Source organism: Clytia hemisphaerica, unplaced genomic scaffold (assembly GCF_902728285.1).
Source record: "Clytia hemisphaerica strain Z4C2 unplaced genomic scaffold, Clytia hemisphaerica genome assembly, whole genome shotgun sequence".
Taxonomy (NCBI): domain Eukaryota; kingdom Metazoa; phylum Cnidaria; class Hydrozoa; order Leptothecata; family Clytiidae; genus Clytia; species Clytia hemisphaerica.
The window spans coordinates 391039-412360 of record NW_027103674.1 but is presented as its reverse complement, the minus strand read 5'-3'; the positions used below and the strand labels follow the sequence as shown (position 1 = coordinate 412360).

At 37.1% G+C, this 21322-nt stretch overlaps 1 protein-coding gene across 2 annotated transcripts in view; it reads right to left on the bottom strand.

Annotated features, from left to right (window-relative positions):
- Positions 1-611: 611 nt before the first annotated feature.
- The window catches only part of LOC136803407 (poly [ADP-ribose] polymerase tankyrase-like), a 51789-nt gene continuing 31078 nt past the window's right edge, over positions 612-21322 (bottom strand). Inside the window, exons 12-16 of one of the 2 annotated variants that reach the window (XM_067060128.1) lie at positions 4617-4825; positions 4130-4351; positions 3115-3294; positions 2492-2626; positions 612-832 (exon numbers count right to left, since the gene is read on the bottom strand). In XM_067060128.1, the coding sequence (XP_066916229.1) occupies positions 650-832; positions 2492-2626; positions 3115-3294; positions 4130-4351; positions 4617-4825 (929 nt within the window). In that variant the 3' untranslated portion in view covers positions 612-649. The remainder of the gene's footprint in view (positions 833-2491; positions 2627-3114; positions 3295-4129; positions 4352-4616; positions 4826-21322) is intronic. The other variant, XM_067060127.1, reaches the window with a different exon arrangement.

Here is a 21322-nt window from a genome sequence, read left to right as displayed (position 1 = left end):
CCGATTGCTTTCTTTTGAACCAGAATATCGGTATCAACGAAACATTCTGTCAACAAAGTTTTAACCAGTTTGGTGTACTGCGGTAGAGCTCTCTCCGTCTGGTTTTTACTTGCAATGTTGTAGACGAATGATAGCAAAGGTGTGAAACCGTTATTGTCTACCTTGTTGCTGAACTCCTTGGTCAAATTACACTGGTGAAAAAGAAAATAATATAAATTGATATAATTTACAGTCTCCACAGCTCGAACACGCACGGGGAATACAAATTTGTTTGAGTTATAGGAATTTCGCGGTATGGAGTATAATGTTTATATGACATTCGATGATTCTCAAACAATCGCGTTTCCAGAAGCTAGCACGATATTTTTCAAGCTGTCGCTGTTCAAGATTGCGACAATTTGAAAAAGATCACGACAGGTTTTTGAAATTTTCGCGCACCGACCTTTCTCGGCTTCCATAGGAAGTTACATGAAAAAAAATAATTTGTGAAAGAAAGACTACGTGAGATACCTTTTTCAGAATATTCTGAAACAATTGAAAAGTTTTCTTGTCCTCTGGCTCCAGCTTTCCCAACATCATGTGTAAAACATTTTGACCGTGTTTATTCTCGTACACCATCAAGTCTATGTTCGGGTCGACCAACAAAATTTCACAGATTTTTAAGTAGGATTGGGATAAAGCGAACGTGAATAACGAATGCATGTCTTTGCGTATACTGTTTACATCCTGCCCCATGCTTGAGAAGGTTTTTCAAAAGCTCAAGTTGAGCATGGTTGTACATCTTTCCACGTTTTTCCGATTCCTCGTTTGACTTTGATGTGAAAGATTTATCCTACAGAAAAGTAATACAGTATTATAACATTAAATTGATTTTCTGGTAAAGATGACTCGTGAATAGCAGATAGTGCTCACCACGGACCTTTATTGATCGAAGTTTTTTTTGAATTGGTACCCGCAAAGAAGCCTGTGTTAAAAAATTACGTCTAAAGGCCGGTCTCCACTTGCGCGCGCTGCGATTGCACTTTTCGAACAGAGCTTACCCGCTATTGGTCAAAAGAAAAATGAAGCAACTCCATTGGTGCGATCTGACGTAACGTAACGGTTGGATAAAGTTGAAATGTGTTCAACTTTTTTTTCTAGGGCGCGCTACATTTTTATGACGTAATCTTTTTTCCAAGCAAAAAGGATTGAAGCCAAAAGATGCGATCACAGCGCGGGCAAGTGGAAACCGGCCTTAACGGCGCTACATCTATAAGTATTCAAGGGAACGTAGATCTAGCGCTCTCGATACATTTGCACCGCTATTGAGTATTGCCGCCATTTAGGGTATCACTTTTCAAAAAACTCTGATCAAAGATTTTGCTGGGCCAGGATTGAGAAACTTGGTCCATGGTATATAAAGATCAGTGGTGCTTACTCAAGGCCGCATCTGACTTTAGGATCTGTCTTCATCTTGTCGTGTCCCTTATTTATATTTGTGCCTTTGTTGAATGTTGTATTTCTATTTGTAAATTTATTCCTTAATGCTTTTTTTTGTCGATGTGCCTCCTGTTCAAGCGTTTGTTTCATTTGTGTATGTACATGTTTTTTTTTTACAAGAACATAAGGCTTCGATGGCCAGAATGTTAAGAACATGTTAAGAACATTTCAAGGCTTTGTGGAATCTTAAAACACCGAATTTCTTAGGAAAATTGACAAAAATAATAAAAACTGGCGAAAATAAGAACATGTTAGGAACAATTTTAGGCTTAAAACTCAAACAGTTAAGAAAGTCCTAAGGCTTTGGATGTTCTTATGAAAAAGCGTGTAGTGTATGGTTAAGAGAGATGAGTGAACTAAAGAAAGTGATTACTTGTGTTTTGATCCTTATATATAAGATTTTTCTAACTTTCATTAGAGCACGGAAGTCAGAGTGATGCACTTTTTAAGTTTTAATGAAAGATAACTTTTAAAATATTGATATATGGCTCTGGTTCCTAACTACTCGAGCACTCTTATGGCATTGATTTACCACACTTGTTTTAATTTTCTTTAGATATATAAATTCAATCAAATAAATTTACTTTCAAAAAACATGTCTCTCCAACCAAGTTATTTTGGCTTTTAAAATGAATCTTTGAGTGACATAGAAGGCAATTGTTCATCTATTTGAACTGAGAACAGTAAACCAGACATACAATATAAAGAACCACCAGGAAAAATTTTGCTCATAACAAGAGCAAATCAAATAAAACTTCAACCTTAGTGTTCTCTGGCGTATCCAAGTACAGTTAACGCTCTCTAATTCGATCTTCAAGGGGAATTGGATTTTCATCGAATAAGGGAGCATCGTTTATGAGAGTTTCTTGTTGACAGGGACTTTAAATTTCATCGAATAAGGGAGCCTATCGAATAGCAGAACGTCAAATTAGAGAGCTTCAACTGTATAAACGTTATTTTCGATATTAAACCGGTGTACACAGGCGACGGAGACGAGGTTGAGAAAACTTACCACCACATAAGCAGACAGGTCTTTGTCATAGTTTTGGTCGATGAAATGTAATACAGTTTTATTATCATCTTCCGTTTTCCCAACAGTGGCAGATGTGCCGTTCTCAAGAAGAAAATCAGCCAGTGGAAAGTTCTCCTAAAATAACAAGAAATACTAATTGAATTAGGTGTCAATACTCAAATATATTTGGACCATATTCAAACGTTACGGCTCCACATCGTTCCAAATTAAAACGTTCCGTAACACTGTGTTAACGTCAAAATTCGAAACGCCAAAAGAAAACACGTTACAAAGCAAAACAGATCGAAAAGGCTCCATTCCACTATTTTTAGCGGAGCCGAATTGCTTCGTTTTCTTGCTCTAAAACGTTCCAAAACCAATATGAACACTCTCGATCCGTAACGAAAACCATACGGGAGCGATACGAGATCGTCTGATCATGGTCTTTATAACTATATACCTTGCAAAAATTGAACGGAGAAAACCGTCACTTTTCTTCGCCCACTTCTCCGGTTTTCCCCGATAGTATATACATATACTATGTATATACTATATTATATGGGTTTCATTATCAAAACGAAATTCCGAATCAAGTGGAAATAAATTTCAAAAATACTACTTACATTAGCAACTGCAGCAATTAAGGGTGTAACGCCCTCATCACTCACTCCGTTGATATCAACGCCCGCCTTTAACAAAAGTTCAGCGATTTTTATTGAGATGCTCATCATTTCTTTGTCAATGGTTTGATATCGCTCATACAAAACATTGGTGTAAATCGATGATCGCGCTAGGTAATGGAACTGAAATACATAAGGGAAAACACAATAAAATGATGATCGATTTGAGTTTGATGTAATATGAAGAGAATCGTAGCATGGTCATTGATTTCAGCGCCCCGAAGGAGTTATATACGATACTCCTGGATGGGAAATTGAAAATTTTTGCCGCACGAAAACGAAGAAAAGACTAGGTTAAAAACGTCATTCTAAATGAGACACAAATCTTCAGGTTTCATTTTTCTTTGCTTGAGAATGTTGAAGATTCATCTCTTGCCGTTAAAGGCTTTAAACTCAATCATGGAGCATCTAGCTACGATGTGCAAGGTTGTGAGTTCAAGGCCGAGGAATATCAAAGAATATAAAAAGTACTAGAGGCCTAAGTTTTATTCTAAACAAAACAAAGGAAGTTTAAGTAGAAAAATTTGAGGCAAGAGTTTCTACCCTTCCTTCGCGTCAACTTTTTCGAGGTTTTGCAGCTAGCAAACATTGAATGATGTTTCAACGTTCAGCTTGTACGTTATAGAAACGTAATGTACGTTAGATGAACATTGAAACAGCATTGAGTTTTATCCCTCACTTACTAAGTAAGTGAGTCTGCGATCGCAGTCGGAGGCGACCCAGAGGCGACCCGAAGGCCCCTCTTTCGATAGCTATCTACCCGAAGGTAGGGGTGGGAAACACTTCTCCATGGATTGCTCCACTTACCCTTGATCATTCTCTTAACTGCTGAGTATCAAGCATGGAAACATCAAGTATCATTTTGGAAATCTTTGGTATTACCCAGCTGGGGGTTGAGCACACAACCTTGCGCACCGTAGCAGGATGCTCTACCACTGCACTACGGTCCGTCACTTACCAGATTAGAATTTGAGCCATCCGTCAACTGAGGATTGGCGTGATATTTCTCTAGCAGATGTTTGACAAGTGTATATTGTTCTTCACACAGCGTTCCAGTTAAATGTTTCATCAGGATCGTCAAGCCGTTCTCGTCAACAAAATTCACATCGACACCAGCGTCTAACAATAAATCACCGATCTCAATGTAATGCTTCATTAACGCAACTGCTAAAGGTGTTGTCTAGAATGAAAAAGTAAAAGGTGTAAAAAATAATATATTATTGTTTTTTTGGAGATATTAAAAAGCATCGCAGGTTTCGTTTTTGGAAAGAATAATAGAGACATTTTCATAAAATTCATCATGTATCTTGATGAATATTACATCAAATAGTCGGGTTAATAAATCTCAATAACCAACTTTTACCTATTCAATATCTGCTTACTATACTATAAACAACTCAAGACTAGATTTTATTTTGAGTTTTAAATTAAAAGTTATGCATTACCTTCCAATTATTAGGTATGTTTGCATCGGCACCACCCTCTAACAATAACTTGACACAATGATACCATCCGTAAGCGGCCGCATAATGTATCGGCGTGTTGTCAGAGCTATCTCGCGCGTCCGGGTTAACGCCGATACGTAAGAGGTAAGCCACGATTTGACTGTGTCCGTTCATACATGCATACATAAGGGCTGTCTTATTTCGGCGCACTTTAGAGATAAGGAAAATAATTAAAGTTCGCTAAATGTTTTTCAGTAGAGAACATGATATGTAATAGTTATCACAAGGTACCGAGTACAATATGGGACATATTTTTCGAGTTCAGATTTTTCGTATAATACATTACCAGAAAAATATATCCTATATTGTACGAGCAAAAGTGTGATAACTGGTTTATCGTCAACTTGAAAAATATCAACATAAAACAAACTTTTGTCTCTCCATTTGTGTCTTTTCCTATGTTTTTTTTCTCTCTTCATGTTTTTTCTCTCTTCATGTTTTTTCTGGCATACTGGAGAAGTGGGACGTGGGACGGTGGGACGCTCAGGTGGGACGCTCGAGTGGGACGCTCAGGTGGGACGCTAAGGTGGGACGGTAGTGGGACGCTAAGGTGGGACGGTAAGGTGGGACGCTCTTTTATTAGAATATTGTCTTTTTGTCTTTATAATTATTTAATGAAAAATGTGAAATCAATTTCTGGCTCCTTTTCTTTTGGTTTGGCTAGTAATTTATAGAACACTACTGTAAGTCTGCGATAACGTATTTCGAAAAAAAATGATGCACAAACAAATGAAAATAAAACCAAAAAACTCAATAAAAATCTAAAAACAACTTTCAACGATGGACACGCGACTTTAAAAATCTTTAGCCTAGTCAACTTCATAAAATTTGATGAAAAAAGTTTTTGGGCGCCACGTGTATGTTTCACCTCACGGGTTTTCCCTTTCACGTGAACAATGTGGATACTTTTATTATTCATGCTGATGGTGTAACCCTTTGTTGTCGATTCGAATGTTTTCCTTTCATTCGAATTTTGAATTCGAAAAGTAAACATCTTGTCTCTGGGGAAATCCCTGTGATTGGAATGTTCATTTTTTATATGATACTCTTTAAAATCAGTTCTCGCAGATTTAGACATTTAGCCTCTAGGCTAAAAGAGCGTTAGAATTGTTGAAATTGCTCTGTAAATTACACAATTGAATTACACAAAAAGAGCCAAGAGGAGGAGCCAGAAATTGATTTATCTGACTGACTAGCTTTTTGTGTCTTTGTAGCTTCGATCAAATTGATTATGTTATTATTTTATAATCCATTCACTATGAAAAAAGTCAAAAACATTTCGATCGATCTGTGTATTGTTTATAAGTACTTGACCTGTCCCTCTTCACTGTATTATAAAAAGAAAAAGACAAAATACATATAAAAGAGCGTCCCACTACCGTCCCACCTTAGCGTCACACTACCATCCCACTACCGTCCCACCTTAGCGTCCCATTACCGTCCCACCTTAGCGTCCCACTACCGTCCCACCTTAGCGTCCCACTACCGTCCCACCTTAGCGTCCCACTACCGTCCCACCTTAGCGTCCCACTACCGTCCCACTTGAGCCTCCCACCGTCCCACGTCCCACTTCTCCAGTATGCCGTTTTTTCTCTCTCCTCTGTTTTGTTGAAATCAACATCAAAACATTCGAAAAGGATCGAATGGTCATTAAAAAGATAAAAAAATTGGGCATACTGGAGAAGTGGGACGTGGGACGCTAAGGTGGGACGCTCGAGTGGGACGCTCAGGTGGGACGGTAGTGGGACGGTAGTGGGACGCTAAGGTGGGACGGTAGTGGGACGCTAAGGTGGGACGGTAGTGGGACGCTAAAGTGGGACGGTAGTGGGACGCTAAGGTGGGACGGTAGTGGGACGCTAAGGTGGGACGGTAGTGGGACGCTAAGGTGGGACGGTAATGGGACGCTAAGGTGGGACGGTAGTGGGATGGTAGTGTGACGCTAAGGTGGGACGGTAGTGGGACGCTCTTTTATATGTATTTTGTCTTTTTCTTTTTATAATACAGTGAAGAGGGACAGGTCAAGTACTTATAAACAATACACAGATCGATCGAAATGTTTTTGACTTTTTTCATAGTGAATGGATTATAAAATAATAACATAATCAATTTGATCGAAGCTACAAAGACACAAAAAGCTAGTCAGTCAGATAAATCAATTTCTGGCTCCTCCTCTTGGCTCTTTTTGTGTAATTCAATTGTGTAATTTACAGAGCAATTTCAACAATTCTAACGCTCTTTTTAGCCTAGAGGCTAAATGTCTAAATCTGCGAGAACTGATTTTAAAGAGTATCATATAAAAAATGAACATTCCAATCACAGGGATTTCCCCAGAGACAAGATGTTTACTTTTCGAATTCAAAATTCGAATAAAAGGAAAACATTCGAATCGACAACAAAGGGTTACACCATCAGCATGAATAATAAAAGTATCCACATTGTTCACGTGAAACGGAAAACCCGTGAGGTGAAACATACACGTGGCGCCCAAAAACTTTTTTCATCAAATTTTATGAAGTTGACTAGGCTAAAGATTTTTAAAGTCGCGTGTCCATCGTTGAAAGTTGTTTTTAGATTTTTATTGAGTTTTTTGGTTTTATTTTCATTTGTTTGTGCATCATGTTACCAACTCTTTTGAGCACGAAGACAACAAAAATTTTCGATGATTCAATCGAAAGGTTCACGATTAAAGACATTGATATAATCAAAGAAGTTGGAGAAGTTGGTAAGTTTCTATCATATTTTGCTTTAGGGGGGGGGATGCTTTAATCTCCATGCTTTTATAGTGTGGTTTTTTAACTTTCAGAGTTCACTTTTGTACACCCCCTTTTCACAGACCCGGTGGAATTTTTTCAGCAAGTGGGGGTAAAAATAACGCACTGAAACTCAATGGGGATCGATATTCCCTTATTTTTCATGACCGGGGATTTAAATTCTTTTGTTTTCAACCCGGGGGGGGGGCACCTAGGCAAAACCACAAAAGTCTCTGAAAGGGGTACAAAAACCATTAAAAAGCAAATCGAGTCTCTGTAAGGGTCCAAAATTTTCAAATAATCAAAATTTCCTCTCTCAAAGGGTCGTAATTTTCAAAAATTTGGACAAAAAACGAGCAAAAATATACCAAAAATTTTGAAAAAAGTCTCTCAAAGGGTCCAAATACTCTCTAAGGGTCGGTTTTCGATTAGTACCCCCCCGGGGTTTTCAAGTCAGAAAATTCAGTGGGGATTGGAAAAATAGCATGATATTTTGCAGTGAAAATTGGTTTAATTGATTATTTTCAGTGGGGACGAAAATTGGGGTAAAATTTTCCACCGGGGCTCAGGCAAAATAAAGCACGTCCAAATTTACCGTAATTTTTTTACACCAGTTCCACCTGTCAAATCATATTACTTCATACATCAAAAGAAGGGTATTGAAGTGAAGATCACTGGACTTGCTGTTTGAAAATTAGTTTTTACACCAGAAAAAAGATATTAGGAAAAAAGCAAAAAATGCTGACGTCAGCAAAACTTGTTTCTTGAATAACTCCAGTTTGGCTGATGGTGTAAACATGAAATTTGGACCAAAGTTGCACAACATTGAAAAGATTATTGTGAAAAAAAATAATTTGAAATTTTGCTGACGTCAGCACTTTATTGTAATATTTCGCATTTTGCTGATTTCTGCTGACATCAGCAATATTTGAAAAAAAATTTTGATTCAAAATCATCATTTTAAAGATTTGCAGCTTTGGTCCAAATTTCATGTTTATACCATCAGCCAAACTGGAGTTATTCAAGAAACAAGTTTTGCTGACGTCAGCATTTTTTGCTTTTTTCATAATATCTTTTTTCTGGTATAAAAATTAATTTTCAAACAGCAAGTCTAGTGATCTTCACTTCAATACCCTTCTTTTGATGTATGAAGTGATATGATTTGACAGGTGGAACTGGTGTAAAAAAATTATGGTAAATTTTAAAGATTTGGACATGCCTTAAGTTGCCTGAGGGACGAAATTTTGACCAATTTTCCAGTGGGAAGGGTTCCCAGTGGGTCTGTGAGAAGGGGGTGTTTTTGTAATTTTCGAGCTGTACACTTTTGTAATTTTGATAAAAGACCAAATTTTTCTTTAATAGATAAAAATCCTGAGCTTAAATAATCGTGAATTATTTCAAACTATAAACGAATAATTACTCTAACTTTATTAACTTATTAACTACCCTTATTAGCTCTCTGACGTAAAAGATTTAATGTATAAACCGCGTATTGTCCGGTGTTAAAATCGAATACTTTTCAACACCGGACTTGTCTAGTTTGGATTTTGGCTTTTTTTTTCAATCTTTCAAACTTTCAACTTGTCTAGTTTGGATTTTGGCTTTTTTTTCATTCTGGATTTTCAGAAATTCCAACCTTGTTAAATTTGGATTTTGACTTTTTTCCAACCTGGATTTTCAAAAATTCCAAGCCATGGACCAAGTTTCCAGGTTGGAATCTTTTTTCCAACTAGGAAAATTTGAATCCAACCTTGGAAATCAAATTTTTCTCCTGTATATTCAGGCTATCCTTTATTCCATTGAGTTTCAAGCCCGGAGAGGCGAATCTTTGCCAAGTTTATGTATGTGTGTTTTCGGACGGTAGACGGTACAAAGGTTCTTATTTGACTAGATCCTGATCAGCTGAGGACGACGGTAAATCAGCACTTTTACCGTCCTCGATATCGCAGGTCAGAAATGCGAGTTATTCCAAATCGCTTCAGTCACTCTACCGTCCTCAAAAGTGCATATACATAATATCGCTTAGGACCATTTTTTTGTTTTAGAGGACTACATGTTATTGAAATCTCTAGCGATAGATTTTGGTTTGTGTAAATACGCGTGGGCGTTTTGGAGGGGGGAAATAAGCATTGATTTCTCTTGCCTGAGAAGGGTTAAAGATTCGCCTCTCAATGGAAATAAGTGGTTTTATTTCCCATCCAAGAGACTTGCCTTTAGCCCATCGGGCTAGAACTCGATGCTTTATTCCATGAAGTTTGAGCCCGCAGGACTAGAATCGAATCACAGAAAATTTTGGTTTAAAAAGATGTATAAAGATTTAATACCAAAATGTAAGTTAGGGCCTCCATTATATATTAAAATAGAAATAAAGTAAATGTTTTTAACCTAAAGCCCACAATATTAGGTTATATATATATATCGATAAACTTGCTAAAGTTTTTGGTGAACCAAATATCGTATTTTCTTCACTAGGCCGTGGATCATATGGCAATGTTGAGTTGGCGAGATATGGAAAAGATCGAGTTGCTATTAAAACACTTCTGGAGCAAAGTTCAAGGCGGATGGATAAAATTTTTGCAAAAGAAGCGATGGTATTATACCAAACTAATCACCCAAATATATAATCGATGTGATCGCTGTCTGCGACAAACCAAAAATGATCATGATGCCCTACCTAGAGTTTTCTTTTGAGCCTTTTGGAAATGAGGAACTGAAGGCCAATTGTCTGTCAAACTTTTTAAACATTATGAATGAGAATGAATTTACAACATCATTGGGTAACATTCAACTCAAAATCGCCAAGGATATCCTTGCAGCTGTTGCGTACCTCCACTCAACAAACACTGTTCACAGAGATATAAAGCCAAAGAACATCTTGGTCAGTAATAAGCACTATTGCGGGATGAACGAAGGGGATGCTGGAAAAATTTTCAAAATGATACCGATTGTTTGTAAGATCGCAGATCTTGGAGAGGCGAGGTCAATGTCTGTACAAACCCAAATGAACCATTTGGTTACAAAAACAGAATGTGTTAAGCGTGGCAGTATCGGATTTATGGCTCCGGAGCTTCTTGTGGATGACTGTCTGCAAGTAGCCACCCTTGATGACCTTAAGAAGGCCGATGTTTGGGCAATGGTCATGACCCTATTCGTAGTAATAAATCCTGACCAAAGCTGTCCATTTGAGAAGGATATCAACGAAATGCATGACAACGTCGAAAAAGGAAAGTTTTTGGTACCTTCCGCCGAGGTAAAGTTGAAGCAAATTTTGACCAGACAGGCAATGCCAACCTCTTCGGAAGATTATGAAAAAGAACAAATATGTTTTTACAATGAACTAAGTGACTTAGTCCTTAATGGGATAAAATATGAAGCAAAAGAGCGTTTGACTGCCGAAAAACTGCTAGAGATTCTTGACAACCCTATCGATATAAGTTTTCATCCCCTCGAAGTTTCACAAGCCACCGTTGTGGAGCAAAATGATGTGATAACTGCCCAAATCATGGCTCATGCAATGGAAGGCTTGAACAAGCAAAGTACCATGATAGAAAATATGACAGCGTGTTACGAAAGTGACGGTACCAATGCCTGCGCCTTCCTGACTCTTGCCATTATTGATAAGTTGTTATTGTCAAATGAATATGACACGTTTGATATTGAAAGCATCAAATGTTTGATCACGTCTATAATTTTGGATTTCCCAAAGGAGCTGAACAAATTTCGGGAAATTAAAATGATGCCAGATGCTCTCCAAGCATACAATATTCTCCGTCAGCACAATCTCTTAAATTCCCAATTTGACATGGAAGAAAAAGTCGTGAACAGTGAACCAGTAAATTTAACTTTATATTCCTTCCGTTGCAAAAACCTGATCGTTAGATCGTTGAGGGAGGCTCAAATCCTAGCAGAAAACGCAAACTCTGGTAATGCACATCAAAGATAAAGTCTGGTCAATTGCTGTATTTCCTGGAAATGAAATTGTTATCATGGACACACATCCTATTTTCAAAAAAGACAATGGGAACGGAAATGGTATTTTGATTGCGTCCACATCACCAAGCAAGATTTGGCAGTGGTGTGTCAGAAGGATGCATAACGTAAATGTCGAGGCAGAATACATTCCTTCACTCCTTCACTTACAGAGGAAGGCACAAGAAGAATCACCTACAACATCAAATAATAGGTAGATATTACTGTCTAATTGGACTAAATTTGCAAATTTTACACATTGTTCAGGTTTTTCTCTGGATTTGATTTGGAAATTGTAAATAAGTGATACTGGAAAACAGGCTTAAAAGGATAGGTCCCCTCATTTTATTCAGGTCCACCAAAGTCAAACCAAACACTAGAAACCCATCGGGAGGAAGCGATCTTCCATCACAAGGAACAGAAAAGTGAGTAGAAATATTAACCTTAGTCTGTGTTCAGGTTCTTTCTCTGGATGTGATTTGGAAATTGTAAATAAGTGATACTGGAAAACAGGCTTAAAAGGATAGGTCCCCTCATTTTATTCAGGTCCACCAAAGTCAAACCAAACACTAGAAACCCATCGGGAGGAAGCGATCTTCCATCACAAGGAACAGAAAAGTGAGTAGAAATATTAACCTTAGTCTGTGTTCAGGTTCTTTCTCCGGATGTGATTTGGAAATTGTAAATAAGTGATACTGGAAAACAGGCTTAAAAGGATAGGTCCTCTCATTTTATTCAGGTCCACCAAAGTCAAACCAAACACTCGAAACCCATCGGGAGGAAGCGATCTTCCATCACAAGGAACAGAAAAGTGAGTAGAAATATCAACCTTAGTCTGTGTTCAGGTTCTTTCTCCGGATGTGATTTGGAAATTGTAAATAAGTGATACTGGAAAACAGGCTTAAAAGGATAGGTCCTCTCATTTTATTCAGGTCCACCAAAGTCAAACCAAACACTCGATCGGGAGGAAGCGATCTTCCATCACAAGGAACAGAAAAGTGAGTAGAAATATCAACCTTAGTCTTTGTTCAGGTTTTTTCTCCAGATGTGATTTGGAAATTGTAAATAAGTGATACTGGAAAAGAGGCTTAAAAGGATATGTTCTCTCATTTTATTCAGGTCCACCAAAGTCAAACCAAACACTCAAAACCCATCTGGAAAAATCGATCTAACATCACAAGGAACAGAAAAGTGAGTAGAAATAAATGTTACTCTGTTGTGCCTATTTCTTATGAGCTGGTCGGACAGGATGATTTCTTGTGCAGTAGGACGGGTGATAAATGGTGGACTTTCAATCCATCCCATCCAAGGTAGAATTGGTCCCCTGTCGCCACCAACTCATACGTATTTTATAAGCGTAGGGTAAATCTGTGTATTGTACCAACCACCTAGGAAAAGAAAGCGTGGTATTTTGAGAACAACCAGCCTAAAAAGCCGAGGTGATTTAGGCCCAGACAAATAAAAAGACGCAGTCGTTAAAGGGTTAATTGGATATTATTCCATTTACTTAAGCCTTCGAAGTTAGTAAGAAATTCGAAAAAAAAGTGATAAATTTCTAAAAGGTGGAAATTTCATGTGAGGGAAATTAGAAAACCCAGGAGAGAAATTACAAATTAACGTAAGCAAATACTTCATTCAAATTTCAACCATGAGATTAATTATCAAATCTATTTTATAGGAGCCAGCAAAACACAGACAGCAGAAATTATAATCCTCATTTTCAAGTTACAATTGATCTGACAAAACGAAAAAACAGGTAAAGGTCTCAAATATTAAAAATTCCTTTACAGAAATCTTTTTTTGGATTTTCTTTTAAAAAATATCAATAGTCGAACATGCTCACCGCACTGGGCTCAACTTCAGATATTTTGTTATTCGAAAGCCCAACTGTAACATTTCAAATATTTAGTATAGGTAGCAAATATTTACCCAAGTGTGCAAAATTTCAGCCAAATCGAACAATTTTTGAAGTCTCTAGGCTGCCCCCAAAGTTTCAGTCTCGTTTTTGGCGAAAAACTCTAACATTGTCAGATTCTAGCTCAACTTAAGTTGAGAAATAAACCACAAACATTTCTGCTTCCTTTTTTAGCGAAACAGAAATAACTAACGTATCCTCGTCATCTGACTCCGATGCCGAATTTGAGAAACTACTGGAAAAGCCAACATTTCCAAGTAGGTTTTAGTTTTTACTAATGGAATACATGAATCCCGGACCATTCCCCAACCGACAACCAATCGGGGAATTGTCAGTTCGGGAAATCGTCGTTCGGGGAATCGTCCGTTCGGGGAGTTCTTCGGTCGGGGGAGTTGTCTGTCGGGGAATCACCCGGTCGGGGAATGGTCCGGTCGGGGAATTGTCCGGTCGGGGAGTTGTCTGTCCGGGAATTGCCGGGGGAAATGGTCCATCGGGAAATTGTCCGGATACCGGAATACATGCTACATTGAACCCTCTTCACAGTCTCCACAGACTAAAGTATAGAACCTCCCGCTACTCTTTACATATTTTTTTTATATTTTACATTCGCCATTCGTTTAATTTCTTATAGTTCGTTACTTCAACGATGACGAAAATCAACCTATTTACAGTCGAGGGAACAGCAAACCAAGAAAAACGCTGGATTCCGTTAAGCTTATATTGAAAAACATGGGGATTGAGAATGAAAAAATATGTAAACGCGTACCGATTTATGTGGATAAAAATGTTGAGTTTCTCGTTGACCTTTCGCCTCTTAGACACTGGCGTGATGTCCAAATCGACATGTGCGGGCTTAAAAGGACAGGGACAAAAACTTTTTTTTATGATACTGTATCTAACAGAATTAGTGAAAAGCCTTTCAAGGATCACGATATGATTGTCAATCGATTTACATACGTTCATCCTAATCACAGAGATTTTCACAAACTGATAATCACCGTTACTGTCGATGGGAAAGACCATCCTGAAGAGCTAGCGTATATCCAGTACTACTTCGACAACAAAGAGTATGATATACCATTTGGTACAAAGCGATCTAATTACGCACTCAATGCGGAAAGAGATCAGAGAATTGGCTGCGCAGGGTCATCGAGGTAAATCTATCCTTAAGAAACTTTGTGACAAAACTTCATTTGACAACGCAAGAATCGTTCCTGAAATCCCACCCTCATTAACCAAGATTTATGATGCTACAAGACCATTCACCAAATCTAAATCGGATGACATAATAGAATTGTCAGGCAGATGTCAAAGGGAACAGGACAGAAGCGATGCGTTTTTGAGGGAGGTCAGAACATCACCAGAATTTAGCGCAGTTTTAACCAGCGACCGTCAACTTGCAGACATCTCTAAATTCTGCGCTGAGTCCAGCTCATCTGTTTTGAGTGTTGATCCAACATTCAATTTATGTCCATACAACTCTACCATTACAACCTACAGGCATCCAATGTTGGTAAACAAAATTGACAATGTTCATCCTACCCTTATTGGGCCAGTTTTGTTACACTCATCCAAAACCTTCAGCTCCTACTACGACCTACCAAGTAATATGGTGAGACTTCGCCCAGACCTCTCTAACATTAGAGCATTTGGAACAGATGAAGAAACGAATGTACACAGAGCATTGCAAACTTGCTTTCCCAAGGGAAACCATTTATTGTGTTTTATCCATGTGAGGGAGAGTATCGAAAAAAAGCTGACAGAACTGTGTGTTGAAAACTCGAATATATACATTGAAGAAATTTTTGGAAAGCAGATTGGTAGTGTGAAAGTTAAAGGGCTGGTGGACTCGAAGGATGCCGTAGAGTTTGAAGAAAAGTTTTTCAACCTGACAGAACAATGGAAAAGACGGAAAAATGGACAAGCATTCACCAAATATATGGTTACTTACAAGAAGAACGAGTTGAAAAACAAAATGATTTTGTCGATACGAATAAAGTATGGTCTTGGTCTGCAGGTAAGGATGTAGTGATTAATCTTTTTCAGCTGATAGAGTGGAGAGAATGCATGAATTGTGTTTAAATGTTAATAGAACGTAAAAGCATTGGAATACGGGAAAAAATTTTATCATTGCGGTTAAAAATCAAGGAAAAATATACCTATACCTAGGGGGTACCTAACTTGAGATATGGAGCTTCAAAATGCGCAAAACTGGACAAAACAGCTGTTTTTGGCTGAAAAACACTGTTTATAAGGGTTAATATCTCGATTTAGGTACAGAAACGAATTTGGAAATTAACTGAATCCTTCTTAATTGCTACTCCAGGCGTACGACCAAAATTGTAACGAATCAGTAAATGCAATGGTGAAGAAGGCTAAAAGACGTGGGATACTGACGATCAACGAGACAATTGATCTTGTACAAGAGGAGGTGAAGTTGCAAGAGGAGAAGATCAAGGACGCTTTCGTTGGTACAGGTGATTGGATACTGGCTCCTGAGTATGAGCATTTGGCAATATCTGATCTTGAATATTCCCGAATGAAGTCCGAACAAAAGAACAGGTATTCGATTTCACAATTTCTTAAATTCAAATTTACAGTGGTTGGTCCCTAGAACGTAGGTCAAAAGTGAAATCACTCTGATGGTTTCAAAAATAGATGACTCTAAAATATTTCATTCACAACAAATTTCAGTCTATTTTCCTTCCGAAGCGAGAGATTTTTCGCCGAAAATGCCAGAAAATGCCATTTTTGCGGTTTTTCCTTGGACTTTTACCTGATATTTCTTCGTTTTTCATACATGAACATGATTGATTTTAGTGATATTTTTTAGATTTCGATTTCTGGATTATTTAATCGCTCAGATGCTGGTTTTTGGGCCCCTAAAACCCTGGTCGACTTGAAATAGCTATATCTTTCATTCACACCATTGGAAGATTGGACTAATCGGTTCCTGTTCAGATGAGATGGAGTTTTCATAAGATAATATACTGATTGGTCATTTCAAGTGATAAAAATGACGCGTTCTTTAGAAAAAGTATCGAAATTGTTTTATTACTCGTTAACGACCAACCAAATCAAATAAGAGCTTGTAAAAACTCCATCTCGCCTCTTCCTGTTAGGCTGTTCGCGATTCACTAAATTAGGTATCTTGAGAAAGTGGGAATATAAGTGTCTTTAGTCATTTTTGAAAGTTTCGCGTATTTTAGCCTATTAGAAATTTTTTCGCGTGTATTTAATTTCACGATTTTGTAATTTTGAAAAATTTAAACAGTATTAAATTTCGCGATAACTGACCAAAAAAATCGCGAAATTAAGTACCCGCAAAAATTTGTAACACGTGAAAATATATTCCAATAAGGTATGTCATAGAAGACGTATATTTTACACCAAATTCTAACCTGATGATTATTTAAAGAATCAAATACTGTAAAACATTAACTACCTATCATATTAAAACAGGCCTGCAGGTCTCTATTCTCGTTTAATCGACGAAAATTTTTTTTTCTGTTCAGTGCCCCCTAGAGTGCCCCCCTTTAGTAAAGAGCAGAATAAGGATTCGAAAGGTCGGTTTATTTTAAGAATCATTTTTCCTCTCCAGAATGTTCTTTCGTTGATAGACTATTTTAATTATAAAAAACTAGACGGTTCCCGTCGTTGCAAACGCCGGTTTAGCTTGCGCATCAAAAGCCCTTATAGGATAATAGAAATGGTGCTGTTGATGTTCTCTAGCTTTATTCTTAAGGGAAATTTGACTTAGTTTTCATCAACGACGGGAGGACATCGAGTTGTTGGAAGATTTCCGTAAATATTTTTCATGTTTCAAATTAAATGAAAAAATATTATGAGATTTTCTTCAGGAAGTTTGAAGGTGATTTCAATTTAATTTAAAACGGGAACTTTATCGAGCAGTAAAATGCCGAATTGAGAGCGTCAAATGTATCATCAGTGTATAAGAATGGAAAAGAGATAAAAAATGTTGAGGTCGACATGTCTCGCCTAAAAAGACAAAATATGAAATTCATTTAGTATAGGACATTTCACACTCGAAATGGATCATGGGTAATCAAGACTGATTGCGCCTCCATAACGGCTTCCGATTGGCTAGACGCAATATTTTTCAAAACTTTTCAAAACGTTGCACCATAAGTAAGTCGTCATTAGTGCGCATTGGTTCTGATTACCCATTACGCTTTGCGACTGTGAAATGACCTATAGTAAGATAATGATCCATCTATTCACTTTTAGGTTTCCGTTTAAGCTAAACAAAAGTTTCAAAATCAATCCAGATGATCAAGCAGTGCAGGAGGATGTGGAAACTTGTGGAGTTCCAGCCTTTAGCATTGTCAACTTACCAATCGCAATAACTTCTAAATTAACGCAAGAAGCAACACGCTTTTTAACCAATAAAAACTGGGTAATCGCTGGTCCACAACAAGGCAGCTCAATCTGGCTCTGTTGTAACCCGACACGTGAGAAAGACCCGATAACGGTAAAACAGTCGGAAAACAAGTTTGTCTGTGATGAAAAATCATGCATTACTTTTAAAATACATAAAGTGTGTCACCACACAATAGCTTCTGCTGTTAAAGCACAAAAATTTCAAAACTATATCAAACTTGTGAATAGTAAATCGTGTTCTGAGATGGCTTCAAATGTTGTTTTTGGTCAAAAAGAAAAAAATGCAGGACGAAAAAAAAACAAAAATACTCAGCGACGGAAAGGACCAGCCAACACCAAGCGACAGAAAATAACAGAGCTTGTTGAAATAGAAGGAAATCTGTCTGGATCGACACATGATCAAGCTTTGTGTTTTGAAGGATCAATAATCCAATCATCTCAACCATCTCGATCTGGTAGCTATGATCAACAGTCTCAATCATTAAATTTTCAACAACTACCTCAGTCATTGTCAAGTCAAGCGTCTCATTCATTTAGCCATAGTCAACAACAGCAGCAACAACAACGACAACAGCAATTTTCCCAATCCTTCAGCTATCACCTGCCGCATCCGTCTCAATTGTTGAATGCTCAACTGCCGTCTCAATCATTTGCTTTTCAACCACCTCAAGCAACGCTTCAGCAGTTGCCCCAAGGAAATATCGCAAGATCGCCAAGTATTAATGGCTTCAACGGGGCATCAACTAACGCGAGTCCTTTAGGTCCCCTTTCTCCAGATCCATTACCGGGAACCTATGAGATAGGGCTTGTTCGTTATTGTCATCCAAATACAAGAGTATGTTACGGTTGTCGACGTCCGCTGCGGACAAATGAAGAGAACCAGATGATAATCGTTTCAAAAACCAATCGTGAGTATTGGGACAATCAAGAAGGCCGGAACGTTATATCTCCGACCTTGAATCGTGTTCATTACCATTTTAACAGTGCGTGCTTGCTGGCGAGGAATAGACTATTCTTACCAAATATGTTGATCCTTCCAGAAGTACTTAAACCTCATCTTCTTGAACAGCAAATTATCCACCTAAGTCAATTTCAAGGTTTATTGTGATGTTTTGTAATATCTCCTCTTTCATAATCCCGCGTTGATATTGCAATGTTTTGTGTTTTTCTTACCTTACGTTATTTTCTAGCAGAGGAAGAAAATGTTTTATTTTTACATTTTTCTTGAAATTATCTACTTATGTTAATGTTAAAAACCCATTCGTATATAAAGTCTGTGCAATCCGCACATTTTGTTAATGACAGTGTGTCCCGCAAAAAAGTATACTGAAAAAGTCAGATAATTCTGTGGAAGGAATATTTGGCCAACAACCTAAATTTTTAGTGGAACTGAAAGCATTGCTAGGCTACTCACCTTTTTGTGATAAAAAATTTATTTCGGAGAGTTTTTTAGTTCAAGAGTTTTCAGTACATAAGGGTGAAACATTTCAACATTGGAGATCATGTAAGTTATTCCAAAATAAGCTAACTCAAAACTAACGTTAATTTGTAAAAGATAGAAATGCCCAAGAGCGTTAATTTTACTTTTTTTATTAATCTTCTTTCCATTGCTGAAAAAATTACATTCAACCAGGTTTTATTAACAAGCAATTTGATTTGGAAGCTCCATAGGTTTGACCATAAAAATTGAAAATTTCATCAAAATGACAAAAAAGAGAGCTGTCAATCAAAAGTAAATTAGTTTTTTTTTGCTTTGAAAACTTTCTATATCGATTCGCAAAAATAAATCCAAAAAATTTCGCGAATTTTTGAACTCGCGAAATTTAATCTCGCGAAAATTAATCCGGTTAAAGTTATTCTATTGTATGATATCATTGATAGCAAACTGTTGCTTTGGTAGAAAGCCATTAATTTTGCTTTCACTCATGGGACTAGTAAAATAGAAAAGAATTTCCAAAAACCGCGAAGAATTCGCAAAGTTTGAAAAATTCTACTTCCCAAAAGTTTCCCTACAAAACGAAAAACCTTTACATAATAAAGAAATTTTTACAATAAAAAATTTACAATTATCCTGAAAATGTAAGGATTTGTTTGACACTTTAGTTCTTATAATCTAAATCTTGACTCATTTTTGCTTACAATGATTGGTAATCAAAGGAGGCCGATTTGAAAGAACTTTTTACGACCACTTACGACTTTTGCTACAGAAAAGTTGATACTCCATCTAACTTTTATTAATCAACAAAGTTGAATAAATCTTAAGTTTTTTCATAACCTGGTTTTTATTTTTTGTGTATACTTTTTTGCGGAACACACTGTATTAGTATTGAAAGAAAAATATAATCAAAAGTCTGTAATACCTCGTTGAAAAGATAATTCTGAGTGGATAAGTCTGTAACAGCTTAATTTTTTTCAAAAAATTCGAAAATGACTTCATTTTTCATCCTCATTTTCAAATTCTTTTTTGATTTTTTGGGCTGTTGACTGAGGACATCAATTTATTATAAAGCTAAGTTTTCATTGACTTCCAGCTATGTCCGCAGTAATGACATTTATCATTCACTCTCCTTCCTTCATTAAATCTTCTTTCGTAGCATTTTAAGAACTTGATCAAAGCACGGTCTGTCAATTCCCAAATGAGAATAAAAGCTTTCCTTAGATAGGCAAAGAAATCAAAATAATTGCTAATTATGTGTCGTTATGACGTTTCAAGTTGCGAGAATGAAGCGAAAAACATTCCTTGAACATACGATTTATGAAAATTTAATGTTCGCACTAGCATCTTCAACCTTTAATCATCGAGGGCCTCAGAAAGATTTACCAATAAACAACATGAAGCCAAGACACCCATTATATACGTGTCAATTTTAGCTCTTCTCAGAAAGCTTATAGCAGGATATTTATTGGTAGATTCAGATCATTTCAGGCTTTTTGTTTAATTTTTCTGTCTATAATGGGTTTTTCTGTCACAGCAGATTCAATGTGAATATTTTTGTTTTTATTTTATAATTTAAATTTATAAGTAAAAGTACAATGAGATAAAGAGAAAGGGAAGAAACTATTACTTTTCAAAATCTGAGAACCATTTCAAGCTGCCATTACAGTTGTACCTTGCGGACATACGATCTCGGTCAATAACCATATATATTAATAATTTTCGTTAATTCATCGTTTTTAGCAGTTTAAAGTTCGGGCAAGAAAGTCGCTTTTGGGCTAATTGATAAATTTATTCGACTGGCCTGTTTTGGACTTCTTTGGATCCTCAGATCCTAAATACAAACTTCTCACAGACCCTGTGATATTTTTTCAGCCAGTGGGGGTAGAAAATAGCGGACCAAAAGTCAGTGGGGATCAACATTCCCATTCTGTTCATGCACTCATGCTGAGGGGAAAGCCCTTTATTACAATTAGAATGTTTTCTTTTCATTCGAATTCAAAATCGTGTTTCTGGGGAAACCCCTCTGATTCGAATGATTACTTTGTTATTCTCAATAAATATAAACTCTTCGAAATAGAGGCTCGGAAAACACGAGTTAAAAAACACGAGTTAAAAAACACGAGTTACAAAAAACACGAGTTACGTTAAATGTGACGTCATCAATGGGAAATTA